This window comes from Canis aureus, chromosome X, assembly GCF_053574225.1.
Source record: "Canis aureus isolate CA01 chromosome X, VMU_Caureus_v.1.0, whole genome shotgun sequence".
NCBI lineage: Eukaryota > Metazoa > Chordata > Mammalia > Carnivora > Canidae > Canis > Canis aureus.
In genome coordinates, this window is record NC_135649.1 from 61,561,083 (window position 1) to 61,583,389 (window position 22,307).

General features: G+C 37.4%; 1 protein-coding gene across 5 annotated transcripts in view; it reads right to left on the reverse strand.

Moving 5' to 3' along the window:
• Window positions 1-22,307, reverse strand: part of SH3BGRL (SH3 domain binding glutamate rich protein like) — a 356,563-nt gene that overhangs the window by 214,180 nt on the left and 120,076 nt on the right. For 4 of the 5 annotated variants that reach the window (XR_013374934.1, XM_077888998.1, XM_077888999.1 and 1 more), the window contains exon 3: window positions 20,616-20,696. Coding sequence is in view for 4 of the 5 variants with exons in the window: in XM_077888998.1 (XP_077745124.1) it covers window positions 20,616-20,696 (81 nt within the window). In the remaining variant the exon portion in view is untranslated. Of the gene's footprint in view, window positions 1-4,578; window positions 6,228-20,615; window positions 20,697-22,307 lie in introns of those variants that run through there. The other variant, XM_077889001.1, reaches the window with a different exon arrangement.

A 22,307-nucleotide genomic window follows, 5' to 3' on the forward strand; every position in this document is an offset into this window, starting at 1 on the left:
GTGTGTTTTCAGGAATTTATTCATTTCTTCCATATTTCCCAGTTTTTTGGCATATAATTTTTCATAATATTTTCTTATAATTGCTTATATTTTTATGGCATTGTTTGTGATCTGTCCTCTTTCATTCATGATTTCATTTATTTGGGTCCTTTATTTATTCTTTTCTTTTTGATATGTCTGGCTAAGGTTATATCAATTGTATTAATTCTTTCAAAGAACTATCTCTTAGTTTTGTTGATCTGTTCTACTAGGTTTTTTTCCCTATATCATTTATTTCTGCTCTATTCTATTCTTTATTATTTCTCATTCTCCTCTGGCTTTAGGCTTTATTTGCTGTTCCTTTTCTAGTTCTTTTACGTGTAAGATTAGGTGTGTATTTGAAACTTTTCTAGCTTCTTGAGGTAGTCCTGTATTACTATGTAACTTCCTCTTAGGATCTCCATTTATGCATCCCAAAGGTTTTGGACGATGGTGTTTTCATTTTCATTTGCTTCCATATATTTTTTTTTAAATTTACTCATTAACCCATTCATTCTTTAGTAGGATGCACTTTAACCTCCATGTATTAATAGTCTTTCCAAAATTTTTCTTATGATAACTTGAACTTTCATAGCCTTGTCATCTGAATATATGCATATGTGATTTTTATCTTTTTGTATTTAATGAGGGCTTATTTGTGGCCCAGTATGTGATCACTTCTGGGAAATGAGCTATCTGCACATGAAAAGAGTTTGTTTTATGCTGCTTTACGATGAAATGTTTTGAATATCTCTGTTAAGTTCATCTGGTCTTATTTGTCATTCAAATCCATTGTTTCCTTTCTGATTTTCTACTTAGAAGATCTGTCCATTGCCGTGAGTGGGGTGTTATAGTCCCCTACTGTTATTGTAGTATTATCAATGACTTTCTTTATATTTATTATTAATTGATTTATATATGCGTGTACTTCCAAGTTGGGGGCATAATAATTTACAATTATTAGATCTTCTTGATGGATGGATCCCTTAATTTTGATATCATGCCCCCCCTTCATATTTTGTTACAGACTTTGTTTTAAAATCTAGTTTGTCTGATATAAGTATGGCTACTTCACCTTTCTTTTGACCTCCTTTAGCATGATAGATGGTTCCCCATCTCCTCAGATGTTTTTAGGTCTAAAATAAGGCTATTGTAAGCAGTATATAGATGGGTCTCTTTTTTTTAATCAACTGTATGCCTTTTGATTGGAATATTTAGTCTACTTACATTCAGAGTGATTATTGGTAGATATGAATTTAATAGTATTGTGTTACCTGTAAGGTTGATGCTTCTGATGATCTCTGTTCCTTTCTAGTCTTTGTTGCTTTTGTTCTTTCTTTCCTACTCAAAGAATTCCCTTTAATATTTCTTGCAGGGCTGGTTTAGTGGTCACAGACTCCTTTGGTTTGTGTTTGGCTTGGAAACTGCTTATCTGAATGACACCCTTTCTGGGTAAAGTATTCTGGATTGCATATTTTTCCCATTCAGCACATTGAATATATTATGTCTCTGTCTTCTGGCCTGCCACCTTTTTGTGGAAAGATCTTCTGTTAGCCTTATTTGTCTTCCGTTTATGCTTTCAGGACTCTTTCCTTGTCTGTGTATTTTGTGAATTTGACTAGGGTATGTCACGGTGTGGGCTGGTTTTCATTGAATGTGATGAGTTCTCTGTGCCTTTTGGATTTTGATGTCTGTTTCCTTTCCCAGATTCAGGAAATTTTCAGCTATAATTTGCTCAAGTAAACCTCCTATTCCTTTTTTCCCCCCTTCTTCAGGGGATCCTATGATATAAATGTTATTACATTCTAATATGTCACTTAGTTCCCTAAGTCTACCTTCATGTTCCATTACCTTTTATTTTCTTACTTTCATCTTTATTATTTTACATAATTTTTTCTTCTGTATCACTGATTTGTTCCTCTGCTTTGTTCATCCTCATTGTCTTTGCATCAGTCAGTTTCACTTCTCAATTATAGTATTTTTAAAATTTCAGCCCAACTAATTTTTAGTTCTTTTATCTCTGCAGGAAGAGATTCTTTAGTGTGTTCTATGCTTTTCTCAAGCCCAGCTGGTATTTTTATGATTGTTGTTTTAAATTCTGATTCTAGCATCTTACTTATATCTGTTTTGACTAAGTCCCTGGCCATTACTTCTTCCTATTCTCTGTGGGTGGGGTGAATTCTTCTGGCTTGTTATTTTATGAGTCACTGTTGGTGTTTTGTTTTGTTTTGGTGTGTGTGTGTGTGTGTGTGTGTGTGTGTGTGTGATAACTAGGTAAGCCTGTTATATTCCTGCTCCTGAGAGTAATTGCTATATTTAGAAGAGGTCCTACACTGTCCTAGGCCTGATGCTTGACAAGGTGTTTCAGAGTGTGTGCTCTACTTTTGTGTTTTGGTTACTCCTTCCCTTAGGTGAGTCCTCTGCAGAGTTTCTCCTTGTAGTGGAGAGTGGACATTTTATCCTGTGTGACAAGTTTAACCTAAGCATATTTTGGTCTGCTTTTTAAAAAGAAACCTGATACTATTTGTCCTAGAGCTGAAGCTTTGCAGCATTTTGTGATCCATAGATCTGGTATGTGCAAGGGGTTTGTGCTGATCTTCTGGGGGAGGGTCCTGCTGTGCTAATTTCTCAGTTGGATTTGCTCTAGTGAAGATACACCTGCAGGGCTCCCTGATGGTGGTTTTTGTAAGTGGCTGGAGACTCCACCAGGGGTGCTGTGTTGCTCACTGAAGTTGGTCAGTGATGATGAGGGGGGATGGCAGGGTCTTATTCTCTTGGTCTCATAGCAGGGAGTTCACACCTACTGCACTTTATGAAGCTCTCAAAGAAGAGAAAACAATCTTCCCTCTAATGTTCCTAGCTTCCATCAGATCCCTGCCTTCACCATGTCTGTTCAAGCTGTCTATCTTCCAGGCAGCACAGTACTCCTGAGTTTTATCTCAGGCCCATGGCTGGGTTTCAAAACTCCAAATTTTGGGGACCTACTTGGCACAGACCTACACTGATCCTCTAAGAGACAGTCTTGCCAAACTGTGTCTTGTGCCAGTCTGTCCCAGAAAAGTAGTCAGATGACCATGCAGCAGTTCAGAATTTATGGTACATTGAAAAAAAAACTGGCACTAAATTTTGCTGCTATCAGCAGTTGTCTCTGTTCCTATGGTAGTGAGCAGGGCTGTACATTGGCTCCTGCCAGCTCTTTTGTCCCCAGAGAGGCCATGCCACCATTTCCAAATGCACTCCAAGAGGGGAACTGTTTCTCCCCATGTAACCCAGAGGATCCTCAGACCACACTGCCTGCTCTTAGGCCTCAGCCCTCCTTCCCCTTAGGTGCACCACTAAGCCCATGAGGCATGACTCTGGCAATGGGTGTAGACTTCTAAAACTTCAGACTTTGAGCTCTTCTAGGTTATAAACTTACAGTAGTCCACCCCTCTTCTTTTCTCAGTCAATGGGTCTGGGAAAGAGTTTTTCCTAGGCAATCTCTTGCATGCTTTTACTCTTTCTCTCTTTCTCACATCTGTCTGTGATCAGGACTCCCTCCTCTCTGCAACATCTGCAATTATTTTCTCCTCCAAATGAACTCTCCACAGCTCCTACAGTTCATGATTAGCCATTTTACTACCTCTAGATATGCAGTTTGTTTTGTCAGTTCTCAGATTGATTTTTGGGTGTTTAGAATAATTTGATATTTATCTTAACTCTGAAGCCAAAAGTGTCATTTTCTTTTGACGGATTCCATTTTGACATTGTTAACTTAGTCTATAGTAAAAAAAATCCCAGTGCAATAAAACATACAGTGGTGTATTGGTTTTAGGTGTATAATGTAGCAATTCAACAATTCCATATATTTTTCAGTACTCATCAAGATAAATGTGATAGATGTCTCTTAACACTATAATTCATCGGCCTGTATATATAGTATACTGATCCTTTTATTTGAAACAACCTATTCATATAACAGAAAATATGCTTTTATTTTTCAAAATGTCATAGTAGCAACAGTATGAAATTTATTTCTCCTATGAGAAAACACACCAATGAAGGTATAATTCCAAAGGTATTATAGTGTCTAGTTCCATCTTGTGAAAATCTGGATTGGAATGAAAAATAGATTTTTAAAGACAAACTATAGAATGCTTCAATGGAGACAAGGTAATCTTGAAGGATGAAAAGTGGGTTGACATTGTTTTCAATAATCCACTTTCATTACTCTGAGTATATAACTCCAATATTATATTAAACAATTGGATTAAATGTTAATTTCTTTCTCTTTTTGCATGTCCGTGTCATGAATAACAATGATTTCAAAAATATAAGGGAGGTATTTATAAGACTATGAATTGCTAGTTGGTAGTATTATGTCTTACACTCCCATTTATAATATCAAAATAATTCACCATGATTAATGTTAGGATAGTGAGCCGACAAAAGCAATAGTGATTTGCCACGTATTATTTATCATTTAAGAATATTGCAATTTAGTACTATTACTTTTCTTACAATTTAAATGAACTGAAATATAATTTTTGAATAAATAAGTCTAAAAAATATCCGCATAGATGAGTACAAACAGCATCATCAGTATTTAATAAAGCTCAAGAGAAATTATTGACCAAACGTTTTTTTAGTATTTTCCAGAATCTATTACAAGGCACCCTGTTTCATTTATTGTTCTTCATGGCCTATTTTTGTAGAGAAAACAATGGAATAGTTCCTTGTGCGATTCTAGTGTATACAGCAAAGTTTAGAATCTTAAAAAAGGAAACTTAGAAACTGTATTCAAATTATTTTCTTTCTGTTATTGTTCTTTTCTCCTTTCACACCTTCTGAAACATGTATTACTCATCTTAAATTACTATTATACTTAGAAACTCTGGGAACACATAAATTATGTTTCTAAAGGACTGACTTTATTTTAAAACATTGCATCACGTTTGAATCTCAGTAAGCAAAGCCATGTATTCATTGTATGTTGATTTTGGCAAAAAGAACAGACTTGCATACATCAAATGATATGATAAAGTAATTTAAAGTAAAAGATTTTTTTAACATAATAAAGTAGTGTGGAATTAAAGCACAATATGTATATCTTCTGGGTAAGTAATTTAAGCCATAATGTTTCTTGTTTTCTTAGAAGTTCTAATAATTAACATTTTTTTAAATGGGCCCTTTTGTAGATACTTGTGCTATTCACTGGAATAGAAGCACAGAAAAGATTCTCTCTGCTTAGATTAACAAATTCACACAATATGTGCCTAACCTGAAATAAATATATCAAATATCTGAGAAGTAGTGTGATTCATGATGACAAGTTATTTTAAAAGGGGAATTGCTAAGATTTTTTTTTAGCAAAGACCCTACAAAAACCAGTCTTGGGCACTGAGTGCTGAACTATTTTATAATAGCTAATTAAAAGTCTGAGTTCTTTGCCAAAGTATGCTGTTTTAAACTTACATGCTATCCCACATTCATAACATATATATGCATATTTCACTGGGGCAAGCAACTTAGAAATATGATTGCATCATAGCTGTGCAGTTATACAAGGAACTTGTCAACTTAATGCATTTATTTTTTGTAAAAGTTCACCTGTCTAATCACTGAAATATACAATGAAAGGCTACATTTAGAGGCCTAGAAAACCCATGGTTTAGTATAAAGAAATTTCAATTACAAAATAATGGGAATGTTATAATTACCAAAAAATATGATATCTAATATATCATAAACTTTACCTGCAACTACTTTTTAATCACAATAACATCACACCAAAAGAGTACATATTTTTGTTAACTAAAATTAAAGAGGCAATTTGGGAACAAGAGACAGATTCCTTCTCTCTGTGTTTTAAATTCCTCCACATCGAACTACAGATACATTTAAGCTGTCAATCACAATACCAAAAAAGGGACAGGACTTTGCTTTTTAAAATCATTGAAATACATAAAATGCCTTGGAAGATAATGATACTATTCCATAACATCTAAATATTTTATGTGCAGTTCCCATTCTCCTATCATAGTATTCATATTTTAATTATGTATTTATTTTGATTGTTTGCATGTGAAAAACTAATCTATTATCTCAACATTAGGCTAATTTCTTTTAGAGCCAAGATAATTTTAAAATCAATAAAGACTCCTTTTTCAAGATGCTTAAGGCAGAGTGCATAAGATTCATGCTTGCTGCTTTGCCTGAGCTTCTGCCTCCTGAAATGAAAAACAAACAAAACAGATATATTTAAATATCACAAAGCATACATTTTTGTACATTTTGTATAAACTATATGAGCTCAAATTATTAAGAATATTTAAAAGCAGGGGGCCCTGTGTGGCTCAGTTGTTTGAGCATCTAACTCTTGGTTTCCACTCTGGTCATGGTCTTAGGGTCCTGGGATTTAGTCCTGTGTCTGGCTCTGCGTTCTGGAGGGAGTCTGCTTCTTTCCTGCTCTCCCTCTTCCTCTGCCCCTCCCCCACCCATGTGCTCTCTCTATTTCAAAAGTAAATAAATACATCTTTAAAAAATAATATTCAATGGCAAATAATGGCTCCCAGAGAAGATTGCTTAAAAATTATTAATAGAAAAACTATAAAATAGAAACTTCTGTTTAGAAGCATATATAAGACTGACTAATCATTACTAATTGTTTGAAATAATTCCAAAAAAAGTGATTTATAAGTATAGTTCATATTTTATTTAAAAGTAGATGATTTCTGGGATCCCTGGGTGGCTCAGCGGTTTAGCGCTTGTCTTTGGCCCAGAGTGTGATTCTGGAATCCCCGGGTCGAGTCCCGCATCAGGCTCCCTGCATGAAGCCTGCTTCTCCCTCTGCCTGTGTCTCTGCCTCTCTCCCTCTCATGAATAAATAAAATCTTTAAAAAGAAAAGTAGATGATTTCCTTTCTGTGTGATTTTTCACCAAAACTGAGTGTTCAAAAACATTGTCATCTAAAGTTTATAATTAATTGTTTTTGTTTAATTAAGGTTTAAGTTCCTTGGAAAATATATTATTTGTTAAACGATTGTTGTTTTTAAATTTTACAACAGTAGGCAGGAAAAGAGGTCAAGTTGTTTTCTTCTCCTTGGGCAATGAGTATCTGTAGCGTTGGAACTCTGACCTATAGATGTGCTCTGGCTCCTACTACAGTACTCAACACAAAATATGCTTCAAGGAAAGTTTGAAACTAAAGATGGGTGGCAAGAGTGACTTTGGTGAAAGCAACTTCAGAGTTAGGTTGTAGAAATCATGTATGCTGGACAATATCATTCTAAATACACCTTCCATAAGTTGAATACTTGATAATCTCAGGAGTGGAAATAGTTGAATACACCCAAATGAGCCTCTGACACTATGCCCAGAAAAAGGAGAAAAATAAAAAACTAAAACAAAAAAAATGATAGATTTTTACAAAACAAAAAAGGTAGAAATGAAAAGAAAAAAGGACACTGAAATTCATTTTTAATATATCTTTAATAAAACAGATGTAAAATATTATTTGACTCACCTCCCAAAACCCTTCACCAAGAAAAAGGTCCTAAGCTCTTTTTTAAAACTCCAAACATAGTATTTGGGTGTCAAAATGAATATATCTTAGACCCACATTATATATATTTTTTTCATATTATAGAACAACCTTTCAAGAATTTCCTCACACGCAGAATGAATTTTACACTAAGACCTCTCAAAGGCTTAGCACATATAGCTGGGGAAATAGTTATATAAAGATGTAAATATGTCCTAATGTGAAATCCTTCTTCTTGTGCACATCTAATACCTCTGAGTAACTAGTATTTTGGAAACAGCCTAATTCCCTAAAGTCACATCCTATCAATCTTTGCTGTAATTAGTTATATTTAACTCTCAGTCATTCCTTTTAATGGAAGAAATTATTAGCACAAACATCCAAAACAAAATGGCAATTCAAAATTCTTTGTAATATCTTCACATCATATTTAAATTATTTATCTTTTAAATTACATTATCCATCAAATATGTATATTGTGCTAAAATATTTGTTACTACATAGATGTAAGTATCCAATATTCATAGTTCATAGATTATCTAACCAACTAGAGATATTTGGAAACAGGAGTATGAGGTATCCTCCCCCTATATTCCTAATATAAACATCATTGGATAAATGCACTGATTTTGAGTCAGATAATCCTGGGTTCAAATTCGAGCTCTGGTACTTAATTATTATGTATCCTTGGACAAATTACTTAAATTACCTGAGCATCAGTTTCCTCCCCTGTAAAATGCCATAGAGGACACTTAGCTCATAAGGATGGTATAAGGATAAAATGAAATGCATGTGAAGTGTCTAGTTTAGCGTTTGGCCCATTGCAGGCAACTATCCTACTTTCCTGCTTTTCTCCTCTCCAATTTTTGCCTAGTAACTAGGACCAATACCACAGCTAAGTGATGTTAATATAAAATTTCTCTTGGAGAAAAAAATAGGATGGACTTAGTGGAAATAGGACTAACTCTAATTTCACAGCAGAGGCAGATTCCATTTCTTCTCCCTACAGAAAGTTCAACCAAAGCTAATGAGAAAGTTTCTCAAACCAGCATTCTCTATTCTCTCAAAATACTAGTGAACATCAGTTAATGGTTTTTCTCTCAACATGAACATAACCAAATTTTTACTATTTAGTAAAAATACATTATTTCATATCTGAAAATCATCACCTCTACTATAAAGAAATGCTAGTGCTAAGGAATTATCTTTTGTATTAATAAAATAAATAGTAAATATCAGCCTACCCTGTTTTAAATGCACCCAATATAAAAATAAAATAAAAATTGTTTTCCACAGGAGGATTCCTTATTCTATGGAAATATTTGTCATAAGGTACTTTTAAATATCAAGTTCTCCACTGCATTGGCTTTTAATGATTTTTATTTTTATTTTATTTTTTTTATAAACACAATTTTTTATATTTTTTAATAAAATAATTTTTATTGGTGTTCAATTTGCCAACAAACAGAATAACACCCAGTGCTCATCCCGTCAAGTGCCCCCCTCAGTGCCCGTCACCCATTCACCCCCACCCCCCCGCCCTCCTCCCCTTCCACCACCCCTAGTTCGTTTCCCAGAGTTAGGAGTCTTTATGTTCTGTCTCCCTTTCTGATATTTCCCACACATTTCTTCTCCCTTCCCTTCTATTCCCTTTCACTATTATTTATATTCCCCAAATGAATGAGAACATATATTGTTTGTCCTTCTCCGATTGACTTATTTCACTCAGCATAGTACCCTCCAGTTCCATCCACGTTGAAGAAAATGGTGGGTATTTGTCGTTTCTAATGGCTGAGTAATATTCCATTGTATACATAAGCCACATCTTCTTTATCCACTCATCTTTCGATGGACACCGAGGCTCCTTCCACAGTTTGGCTATTGTGGACATTGCTGCTATAAACATCGGGGTGCAGGTGTCCCAGCATTTCATTGCATCTGTATCTTTGGGGTAAATCAGCGCAATTGCTGGGTCGTAGGGCAAGTCTATTTTTAACTCTTTAAGGAACCTTCACACAGTTTTCCAGAGTAGCTACACCATTTCACAAGGCTTTTCTTCCTCAGGCTGTCGTTTATTTCCCTTAATCTAACCTCATGGTCTTTTAATTGTTTGTCTCTTTTTTCCTCAGTTTCCCTCTTTGCCATCAACTTGTCTTCTATGTCACTCACTCGTTCTTCCACCTCCTTAACCCTCGTCATTAGGACTTCTAGTTTGGATTGCATCTCTTTCAATTGATTTTTAATTTCTGCCTATTAGATCTAAATTCTGCAGTCATGAAGTCTCTTGAGTCCTGTATGCTTTTTTCTAGAGCCACCAGTAGCTTTATAATAGTGCTTCTCAATTGGCTTTCTGACACTGAGTTGTAATCCAGATTTTGTAACTCTGTGTGAGAGAGGACTGTTTCTGATTCTTTCTTTTGAGGTGAGGTTTTCCTTCTAGTCATTTTGCTCAGTGCAGAGTGGCCAAAAACAAGTTGTATTGGGAAAAGGAGAAAAAGAGAGGAGAGAAAGAAGGAAAGAAAAGAAAAAAAGAGAAAAAAAGAAGAAAAAGAGAAAGAAAGAAAGGGAAAAAAAAGGTGGGGGAAGCAAACAGAAATCAAAAAGAAAAAAAAAACCACGGGGGAGTATCTTCTGTTTCTGTATACTTTAAGTCCCTTGACTTCCCCTGGAACTTGTCCGTGTAGCTGGTCTTCTGGGGGAGGGGCCTGTTGTGCTGATTTTCAGGTGTCAGCACTTGGGGGAGCTGCTCTGCCCCCTGCCTGGTGCAGGGCTCAGTGGGGGTTGTTTACCCCGTGAGGCCCCAGGAGGAAGTACCACAGTGGCCTTGGCCAGCTCTGGAGCCCTGGATTCAGCTCCGGCAGTAACTACAGAGCTCTCAGCCTGCAGGGCCTGGATGCTCTGGGGGCGGGGCCGCTGATCTGCTCAGCTCGGGGCAGGAGCGTCCTTGCTGTCCTGGGCCCTCCTGGCCTCTGCCTGTCCTGGGGGGAGGCCGGATCCTGGGCTGTGTCCCCGGCGCCCTGTGCTCCTGGGCCTGCGCTGTTGGATTCCCGCTCCCGGCCACGCAGCCCCCTCTCCGCGGAGCACCCACCCGAGCCCCTCCGAGCTGCTCCCGTGCATGCGCTGCAGCCCTTTAGGGAGCTCGGCGCACTCTCCCCGTGCCCAGTTGCTCTGTTAGTGTCCCAGGGAGCCTGAGGGCATCCCTGCCCTTCCTGGGGTTCTGCTCTAACTCCCTGTGAGTGCCTTTCCGCCGGGGAATATTGGTGAAGCTCCTGCTTCTCCGGGAAGGTGCTTTCCTGTCCTGGGGCTGCTAGCCCAGGCCTTAGCCCGGCTCCTCGCTGGGCCCCTCCGCCTTGGATGCCTTTTGTTTCTTTAATTCTTTTTTCCCCATCTTCTTACCTTGATAGAAGTGCGAACTCTTCTCACTGTAGCATTCCAGCTGTTCTCTCTTTAAATCTCAGGCCAAATTCATAGATTTTCAGGATGATTTGAAAGTTATCTAGGTAATTTCGTGGGGACAGGTGATTTGGGGACCCTACTCTTCCGCCATCTTGCCCCTATCCTACAAACCCATTTTTAATGAAAGCACTAGTTCATTCAGTGAATAAACTATTTTTTTGACCCTAAGTTTGGACATTTAACTTGTTTTCAAAGTTTCAAAGTTATATAACACTTTGAAACATACTTTTTATCCATAAAACTCATTCAGTATTTCATTATTTTGGTTGACCCTACTGTTAGATATTTAACTTGCTTCTCAAGTTTTAGGATTCCAAATAACATTTTGATATGTGTTTTTATCCATAAAGCTTTTTCCATGTATAGAATGATTTCAATAGACTATAATACCCAACGTAAAATTACTGCATGAAGGACCATAAGCATGTGAAGGTCCTTGATATCTATTTGCCATTCTGGTTTTCAACAGGAAATACTAATTTATACCACCACCAGTATTATGTGAGAGCATTTGTTTCAATGCACCCTTCTTGGCATTAAGCATTATCACCTTGTTTTTTCTTCACTAATTTCACAGATGAAAATTGAATCTCATTTTATCACGTGGTCTTTATTGTCAGTGCATTTTTCTAATGTGGGTTAACTAGTTGCATTTCTTATTTTGTTTATTTTCTATTCACCAGTTCTTTCTGGAAAGCTTATTGTCCTATTAAATTAAAGGGAAAAAACCCTCTGAAAGTTTAGTCAAAGAATAGAAAAATAATTCTGGAATCAAATTTATCACTTATAGTCTTGGAACAAATCTATTAAATAATAACATTCAAAATCTCCCCTACCACCAAATAAAATGCACAGCATAGGGAATATACTCAATGGTATTGTAATAGTGTTTCATGATGACAGATGGTTACACTTGTGAGTTTAACATAACTTATAGAAAAGTTGAATCACTATGTTGTATACCTGAAACTTATGTAACATTGTGTGTCAACTATGTTCAAGTAAGTAAAACAAAAACAAATCTTCCTATAATCACTCCACCTTTCTACTCCACTGTCAATTTCAGATCTCTTCTTCTTATTCCAATCTATTTGCTCTCTCCTTGATAAAATGTACTGTTCTTTTACTTTATTCCTACTCCTAGGCATAAGGATGGAAAAAAAAAAAAGAAACCACTATAACCAAGCTGACTGGCTCCACTATGAATTCATCAACTCTAACTTTAGCTGGACTCTCTATTTTGCTCAGCCATGCTTCCATTCTCAATCTTAATCAACTCGTTAGTCTGTTTTCAACAACTGAATCCATTCAATTATCCTCAAAGTTTTAATACCTTAAATTTCCCATCACTCCTAGCAGATGATCTTATGCTCACAATATGACATTTTCAAATATGAACTTCGCTAGCCTCCCCACATATTACAATTTCTATTTTTATCCATGCTCTCTTCATATTCTCCAGTCTCAGAAAAAAAAATACATGTCATCTCCTTTCCAAACTAACTCTTCTCCTCGATCACTCACTTTTTTGTTTCCTCCATGACGTTTATTTCCCAGTCACTCAGGTCAGAAGCCCTAGAGACAGCTTCACTTTGTCCCAGTTCCTTATATACATCTCATAAGTTGCTATGTTTTATCATACATAAGTTTTCTATATCTTCTAAATTCATCTTTTCCTTCCCATGGTGCTCCCCCACTTAGGTCCTCTCCATTACTTATTCTGGATTCTTAAGTTACCCTCTAATGGGTTGGCTTATCTCTAATATCTAATTTCTCAAATGTTTTACAATCCTTACAGAGGCCAATTTTCTTAAGACATGGATCAAATAACATCTTAAAAATGCAGAGATAATTTTACTATTATCTTCCCCCATTTCCTACCATGACTTTTGGATACCTAAAGGATAAAGATGAAAGTACTTAACACAGCATTCATAATTTAGTCCAAACTACCTAGCCAACCTCAAATCCTCTATTTAATATGCCCTATTCTGCAGACATGCTGCCCTTCACTCTGCTTCGTGAACATACATACCATCATGTGAAACTATATCTCAAAGCAGTGGTTCCTATTGCTGCCTCTGTGAAAGACATCTTAGCTCCATTTCAGTATTTTTGAATGCCTAACAACTCAAATGCCATTTCCTCTGTGAAAATTTCCCCAACTCCACAGTAATAATTTATTATTATTTCTTCTGGACACCTACAGCCCTTTAGTCAGGGCATCCAGAATTTACCATAATATGTGTTTGATCATAATTATTTGTAGACATAGTTGTTGTAGAATTATTGTAATACTTTCCCTTCAGGATGTTGAAAACACTTTGAAGGTAGTGACCATTCATTCTCCATATTTGTCCCACCATTAAAGTCAAGTTAGGGCTTGACAATCAATACTTGCTGAATGAATAAGTGAATGAATGAATCATACTTTAAAGTGAAGGAAAGGGAGTAATTCATCACAGAAAATAGATTAGTCTTTTTTCATACTTCCTCTTATATAAACAAATCAATGACTTAACATGGGTTTTCCTAACCTGATTTTTTAAGTTTTTTAAATTGGAATTCAATTTGCCAACATGAAGCATAACACTCAGTGCTCATCCCGCCAAGTGCCCCCCTCAGTGCCTGTCACCCAGTGACTCGAACCGCACACCCACCTCCTTTTCCACAATCCCTTGCTCATTTCCTGCAGTTAGCTGTCTCTCATGTTTTGTCACCCACACTGAGATTTCCCCCTCATTTTCTCTCCTATCCCCTTTATTCTGTTTCAATATTTTTTATATTCCACAAGTGAATGAGACCATATAATCTTTGTCCTTCTCCGATTGAATAAATTCACTCAGCAATGGGAACCCTCCAGTTCCATCCACATTGGAGCAAATGTTGGGTATTTGTCATTTCTAATGGCTGAGTAATATTACATTGTATACATATAACACATCTTCTTTATCGATTCATCTTTTGATGGACACCGATGCTCCTTCTACAGTTTTGCTATTGTGGACATTGCTGCTATAAACATTGGGGTGCAGGTGTCCCGGCTTTTCACTGCATCTCTATCTTTGAGGTAAATCCCCAGCAGTGCAAATGCTGGGTCATAGGGCAGTCCTATTTTAAACTCCTGGAGGAACCTCCACACAGTTTTCCAGAGTGGCTGCACCAGTTCACATTCCCACCTACAGTGCAAGAGGGTTCCCCTTTCTCCACATCCTCTCCAACATTTGTGGTTTTCTGCCTTGTTAATTTTCACCATTCTTCCTGGGGTGAGGAGGTATCTCATTGTGGTTTTGATTGGTATTTCCCTGATGGCCAGTGATGCAGAGCATTTAATCATGTGACCATTGGCCATGTGTATGTCTTCCTTTGTGAGATTTCTGTTCATGTCTTTTGCCCATTTCATGATTGGATTGTTTGTTTCTTTGCTGTTGAGTTTAATAAATTCTTCATAGATCTTGGATACTAGCCCTTTATCTGATAGGTCATTTGCAAATATCTTCTCCCATTCTGTAGGTTGTCTTTTAGTTTTGTTGACTGTTTCTTTTACTGTACAGAGGCTGTTTATCTTGATAAAGTCCCAATAATTCATTTTTGCTTTTGTTTCCCTTGCCTTTATGGAAGTATCTAGCAAGAAGTTGCTGTGGCCAAGTTCAAAAAGGGTGTTGCCTGTGTTCTCCTCTAGGATTCTGTTGGACTCTTGTCTCAATTTAGATCTTTCATCCATTTTGAGTTTATCTTTGTGTATGGCATAAGAGAATGGTCTACTTTCAGTCTTCTGCATGCAGCTGTCCAATTTTCTTAGCACCATTTATTACAGAAACTTATCTTTTTTGCAAAGGATACTATTTCCTGCTTTGTCGAATATTAGTTGACCATAGAGTTGAGGGCCCATTTCTGGGTACTCTATTCTTTCACTGATCTATGTATCTGTTTTTGTGCCAGTACCACACTGTCTTGATGACCACAGCTTTGTAGTACAACCTGAAATCTGGCATTGTGATGCCTCCAGCTATGGTTTTCTTTTTTAATATTCCCCTGGCTATTAGGGGTCTTTTATGATTCCACACAAATCTTAAGATGATTTGTTCCAAGTCTCTGAAGATTGTCCATGGTATTTTGATAGGGATTGCATTAAATGTGGAAATTGCCCTGGATAACATTGACATTTTCAGAATATTAATTCTTCCAATCCATGAGCATGGAATATTTTTCCATCTCTTTGTGTATTCCTCAATTTCTTTCAGAAGTGTTCTATAGTTTTGAGGGTATAGATCCTTTACCTCTTTCGTGAGGTTCATTCCTAGGTATCTTATGCTTTTGGGTGCAAATGTAAATGGGATTGACTCCCTCATTTCTCTTTCTTCAGTCTCATTGTTATTGTATAGAAATGTCACTGATTTCTGGGCATTGATGTTGTATCCTGCCACACTGCCGAATTTCTGTATGAGTTCTAGCAATCTTGGGGTGGAGTATTTTGGGTTTTCTATGTAGAGTATCATGTCATTGGCGAAGAGGGAGAGTCTGACTTTTTCTTTGCCAATTTGAATGCCTTTTATTTCTTTTTGTTGTCTGATTGTTGAGGCTAGGACTTCTAGTACTATGTTGAATAGCAGTGGTGAGAGTGGCCATCCCTGTCTTGTTCCTGATCTTAGGGGAAAGGCTCCCAGTGCTTCCATATTGAGAATGATATTTGCTATGGGCTTTTTGTAGATGGCTTTTATGATGCTGAGGAATGTTCCCCCTATCCCTACACTCTGAAGAGTTTTGATCAGGAATGCATGCTGTATTTTGTCAAATGCTTTTTCTGCATCTAATGAGAGGATCATATGGTTCTTGTTTTTTCTCTTGCTGATAGGATGAATCACATTGTTTTACGAGTGTCGAACCAGCCTTGCATCCCGGGGATAAATCCTACTTGGTCATGGTAAATAATCTTAGTGTATTGTTGTATCCTATTGGCTAGTATCTTGTTGAGAATTTTTGCATCCATGTTCATCAGGGATATTGGTCTATAATTCTCCTTTTTGGTGGGGTCTTTGTCTGGTTTTGCAATTAAGGTGATGCTGGCCTTATAGATCGAATTTGGAAGTACTCCATCTCTTTCTATCTTTCCAAACAGCTTTAGTAGAATAGGTATGGTTTCTTCTTTAAACGTTTGATAGAATTCCCCTGGGAAGCCATCTGGCCCTGGCCTTTTGTGTCTTGGGAGGTTTTTGATGACTGCTTCAATTTCCTCCCTGGTTATTGGCCTGTTCAGGTTTTCTATTTCTTCCAGTTCCAGTTCTGATTGTTTGTGGTTTTCCAGAAATGTGTCCATTTCTTCTAGATTGCCTAATTTATTGGTGGATAGCTTCTTATAATATGGTTTTAAAATCGTTTGTATGCCCTTGGTGTTGGTGATGATCTCTCATTTTTCATTCATGATTTTATTAATTTGAGTCTTTTCTCTTTTGTTTTTAATAAGGCTTGCTAATGGTTTATCTTATTAATTCTTTCAAAGAACCAACTCCTGGTTTTGTTAATCTGTTCCACAGTTCTTCTGGTCTCTATTTCTTTGAGTTCTGCTGGAGTATCTATTAACTCTCTTCTGCTGGGTGGAGGATGTATTTGCTGTTCTTTCTCTAGCTCCTTAAGGTGCAAGGTTAGCTTTTGTATTTGAGTTCATTTCAGATTTTGAATGGATGCTTGTATTGCGATATATTTCCCCCTCAGGACTGCTTTTGCTGTATCCCAAAGATTTTGAATTATTGCATCTTCATTCTCATTAGTTTCCAAGAATCTTTTAAATTCTTCTCTAATTTCCTGGTTGACCCTTTCATCTTTAGCAGGATGGTTTTTAACGTCCACGTGTTTGAATTCCTTCCAAATTTCTTCTTGTGATTTAGTTCTAGTTTCAAAGCATTATGGTCTGAAAATATCCAGGGGACAATCCCAAACTTTTGGTATCTGTCAAGACCTGATTTGTGACCCAGTATGTGGTCTATTCTGGAAAAAGTTCCCCGTTGACTTGACAAGAATGTGTATTCAGTTGCATTTGGATGTATAGTTCTGTAAATATCTGTGAAATCCATCTGGTCCAGTGTATCATTTAAAGCTCTTATTTTTTTGGAGATGTTGTGCCTAGATGATCTGTCAATTACAGAATGCACTCTGTTCACGTCTCACAATATAAGTGTATTATTATCTAAGTATGTCTTAACTTTGGTTATTGATTGATATACTTGGCAGCTCTCACATTAGGGGTATAAATATTCATGATTGTTAGATACTCTTGTTGGATAGATCCTTTAAGTATGATATAGTGTCCCTCTTCATCTCTCACTACAGTCTTCGGGGTAAACTTTAATTTATCTGATATGAGGATGGTTACCCCTGTTTTCTTTTGAGGACCATTTGAATGGTAAATGGTTCTCCAACCTTTCATTTTCAGGCTGTAGGTGTCCTTACTTCTAAAATGAGTTTCTTGTAAATAGTTGGGTCTTGCTTTTTTATCCAGTCTGAAACCCCGTGCCTTTTGTTGGGATCATTAAGCCCATTCACACTCAGAGTTACTCTTGAAAGATATGAATTTAGTGTCATCATAATACCTATTCAGTCCCTGTTTTTATGGATTGTTTCCTTGGACTTCCTCTTTCTTTTACAGAGTCCCCCTTAATATTTCTTGCAGAACTGGTTTTGTTGTCACATATTCTTTCAGTTTCTGCCTATCTTGGAAGCTCTTTATCTCTCCTTCTATTCTGAATGAGAGCCTTGCTGGATATTGTTTCCTTGGCTGCATGTTCTTCTCATTTAGGACTCTGAATATATCCTGCCAGCCCTTTCTGGCCTGCTAGGTCTCTGTGGTGACGTCTGCTGTTAACCTAATACTTCTCCCCACAAAAGTTAGGGATTTCTTGTCTCTTGCTGCTTTAAGGATCCTCTCTTTATCTTATGAATTTATAAGTTTCACTATTAAATGTCGGGGTTTTGAATGATTTTTATTGATTTTTGGCGGGAGGGGGGGTGGATCTCTCTATTTCCTGGATCTGAATGCCTGTTTCCCTTCCCAAGTTAGGGAAGTTCTCAGCTATGATTTGTTCAAATATGCTTTCTGGTCCTCTGTCCCTTTCAGCACCCTCTGCAATCCCAATTAAATGTAGTTTTTTCCTTTTGAGGCTGTCATTTATTTCCCTTAACCTTTCCTCATTATCTTTTAATTGTTTTCTCTTTTTTCCTCAGCTTCCTTTCTTACCATCAACTTATCTCCTATGTCACCCACTTGTTCTTCTACCTCATTTACCCTCATTGTTAGGACTTCCAGTTTTGATTGCATCTCATTTAATCGATTTTTAGTTTCAGACTGATTAGCTCTAAATTCTGTAGTCATGAAGGCTCTTGATTCCTTTATCCTTTTTTTCTGGAGCCACCAGTAGTTTTATAATTGTGCTTCTGAATTGGCTTTCTGACATTGAATTTTAATCCAAATTCTGTAACTCTGTGGGAGAGAGGACTGTTTCTGATTCTTTCTTTTGTGGTCAGTTCTTTCTTCTAGTCATTTTGCTTAGTGCAGAGTGGCTATAAACAAGTTTACTGGGAAAATGAGGGAAAAGGGGAAGAGGGGAAATCAAACAAAAAACAACAAAAAAAGAAGGACTTATACTGTAAGTCCCTAGACTTCCCCTGGAGCATTCCAGAACTTCTTGGTTAAGAACTTGCTTTTCCCTTGTCTTTCCAGCTTGTCTTCTGGGGGAGGGGACTTCTGTGCTGATTCTCAGGTGTGTGCACCTGGGGAAGATGCCCCGCCCCCTGCCAGGTGCACTGTTCTGTGGGAACTGTTTATCCCATGAGGCCCCTACTCCCTAGCATCCTCACTCAGTCCCAGGTACAAGGCGACATCAGGAGGAAGAACAGTGGTGGCAGCCAGATCTCCAGCTCTAGAGTCAGCTCCAGCAGTAACTACCACAGCTCCCAGTCCGCAGGGGCCGTGATGCCCTGGGGGCGGGGGGGGAGCGCTGATCTGCATAGCTCCGGGCGCCTGGTGCTAGTAGCGTTCTTGCTGTCCTGTGTCCTCCCGGCCTCTGCCTGCCCCAAGGGGAGCACTGGATCCTAGGCTGTGTCCCGTGTGCCTTGGGATCCGGGGTCTGTGCTGCTGGAATCATGCTCTTGTGGCCGTGCAGCCCCCTCCACATGGATCTGCCACCTGAGCTGCCACTTGACCTGCTCCCAAGGCCCCACTGGGCTTGTGTTCCATCCCTTTAGGGAGCTCGGTCAGAGTGTGTGGTGTGCTCTCCCCCTGTGCGCACTTCCTCTGTTAGTGACCCTGGGAACCTGCGGTCTCCACTGCCCCTCCTTGGATCCTGCAGGAGCTACTGCAATCACCTTTTCTTCCGGAAGATTGGTAAAGCTCCTGCTCTTACGGGACTGGGGTTTCCAGTCCTGGAGGCACTCACCGCCTGATCTTAGCCAGGCTCCTCACTAGGGCCCCTCCCCCTTGGATGCTTTTTTATTTAATTTTTTCCCTGTCTTCCTACCTTGTTGGAAGCATGAGCTCTTCTTACTGTGGCATTCCAGCTGTTCTCTCTTTAAATCTCAGGCCGAATTTGTAGGTTTTCAGGATGATTTGAAAGTTATCTAGGTAAGTTGGTGGGGACATGTGACTTGGGGATCCTACTCTTCTGCCATCTTGCCCTGCCTCCCCTAACCTGATTAAACAAAATATCTTACCTAACATTTCTTATGCCTTAAATTATACAAAGTCTAAAAGAAGATATTTTATGCTTGGAAAAAGAAAATTCATCAAGGAAACAGAATTTCACAGTGACTCAGACAACATTGCTAGTAAATGGTCTCTGCTGAGAACATGAACAACAGACCCTCAAAATTGGAGAAGGAGCTGGAGTTCAATGAATCTGTTCAACATAAAATTAGTTGCTAACAACAAAAGATAAAATGGTAGAACAGGAATCATACATTCTGATTAAGCCAGCGTGTGTAGAAAAGAACATGGTAAAAGGCAAAGTATATTTAATGTCCATAGCTTTAAGACATTTCATTAAATAGGAAATTTAATTTTTCATTCTTTTCTTTATATGATATCCCCTGGAAATACTACCGCTTGAAAAATTAATTTGTTATTGGCAGCAAGAAAGCCCCAAGTTTAGCCAGCAATTTAGTGACCAGTTTTGAAACTCAAATGCTTTTACTTGATTTGAATGCATGACTCTAGCATTTGCTTTCACACAAAGACAATAGAGGCTGCCAAGAAGATTACTATGTACTAAGATGAGTTCTGTTGATGTAGAACCATGCATGACAGCTGAAATAATGGAGTCTTTAAAATTGGTAACCACTTATTATTTATAAATGGGTCAATAAGAAATTTGCTGCTTTGGATAACTTGATGGAGAAGTCACTCCACCTACATCCTACTCATATACTTTATGTATTTGATTATGCATTGTGTGCCCTACCTGTGTGCCCTACCTGGATTTAAGTACATGCAGAGAAGGAAGAGTTCTGTTACCTATGTTACACTGCCTCTGGCTTAACTTGAATACTTGATAAAGGTAGAAATCTCACTGACTAAAAATTCCAGCAGTAATATAATAGATTATAAAGCAAGAAAACAAAGGAATCATACCTTTGAACCAGGTGGGGCTGTCAAGCCCAAAAAGGCATACACTGCATTATTTTCTCTAGCTTCAAAGAAAGCATCATAGTCCTTAATGAAAAGAAGGCAAGAAGAATTAGCAGTATGCAACCAACAAAGGAAATGAAAGATTAAATTATTCAAAATTAACTCATTGGTCAACCTTTTGGGGGGCATACAAACTATCTAACTTCCAAAATGCTACAATTTTGGAAAGACTAGTAAAGAGGCAAGACATATTACATCCCACTTAATATAGGTTAGAATATATGCTGTTTGGTGGGGCAGAAATGGCAAAATGACTTATTCCATATCACATAGCATTTAAGTCTGCTTGAGGTCAAGTAACTTTCTCCACAACCCAAAGCAACCAACTATTTGTCAGTAAGAGTTTGGTTATTTCTGGTAGGAGGCTGTTGTTTCTGTTTCCCATTATTTCTCTTTCATTATTTATTAAGGTAGAGATATCCTCAGAACCTACAGTATACCTCATATTAACTAGGCCATGCATGTAATAAATCTATGCTGTATTTGGAGGAAGGGAATGTAATTTTCATGAAATATGACCAGAAGAGCAAACAAACTACTTAGATGTTTCAATTCAAGGATCCAAGAAAAACCTCACATGACTGAATTTGGTTGGGCTTCCCACTGTCATCCTCTAAGCCACCAAGTATGTTTTAGAAGTGACAAATAGAATTGCCTAAATTTGACTATGACATATAATCAGTAGCAAATCTACTTAGAAAACACAGCCATTGTCGGTACCTGGCTTATTTTGTTTAAAACACACAAAAATAAGTTTGTCATCTCGGTGGATTTATTGTGGGTGAAAAATATTCATAATTTGCTGGTTTCTCTAGAGATTGCCTCATGAATAGATTGTTAATTACAGGGTTAAGTCCTGGCACTTGAAGAATCTGGAGATATACAGTTTAGATATATGTATAATTTCTGGTACTTGGAGAATCTCTCAAGCCATTAATGACCCTAAATTGGAACCTTACTCCAAGAAATAGCAAAGTTTCTCTTTTATTTAGGGATCTTCTAACGCAATCAGAATTGTTTAGCACTACTGAAATCTCCCCAAGGATTGACTCAAAGCATCTTATTGTGTACCCTACATGTTGGCAAAGGAATAAACCCTAAACAACAGGCATTTATGAACAGCCTTCTATGAGTTTACTCTTCAAAAGTGAAACTATTTTGATATTGATAGCAATTTCATACTGAGACACATGACCTATAAACTACTCAAAATAAACAAACAATATACATCATTTCTACACTCAACCACTTGGAAGGAACTTCAAAATGCTAGCTGAAAGAGTCACAGAATAGTTATTTCTTACCTTTTGTTCAAAAATAACTCAAGCCAGTCTTTAAATTCATGTGAAAGAATATAGATTCAACTATATTGAAATATCATAAAATGCTACTATAATTGTCTGTTTCAAGATCACAGTATAATATCATTTTGGGGGCCTGGACTTAGCAAACACAAACAGATTTGTAACTCCGAGACAAAATAACATCACCAGTTTCTCAATTAAGTCAGATTAAATTAGTTTATTTTGCAAATACATATTGAGTACCTACTACATACCAATCATTGTTGGTGCTAAGAATACAAGAGTATACAAAACATTAAGATCTTCATATCTATTCATGGCTCAATCCTAG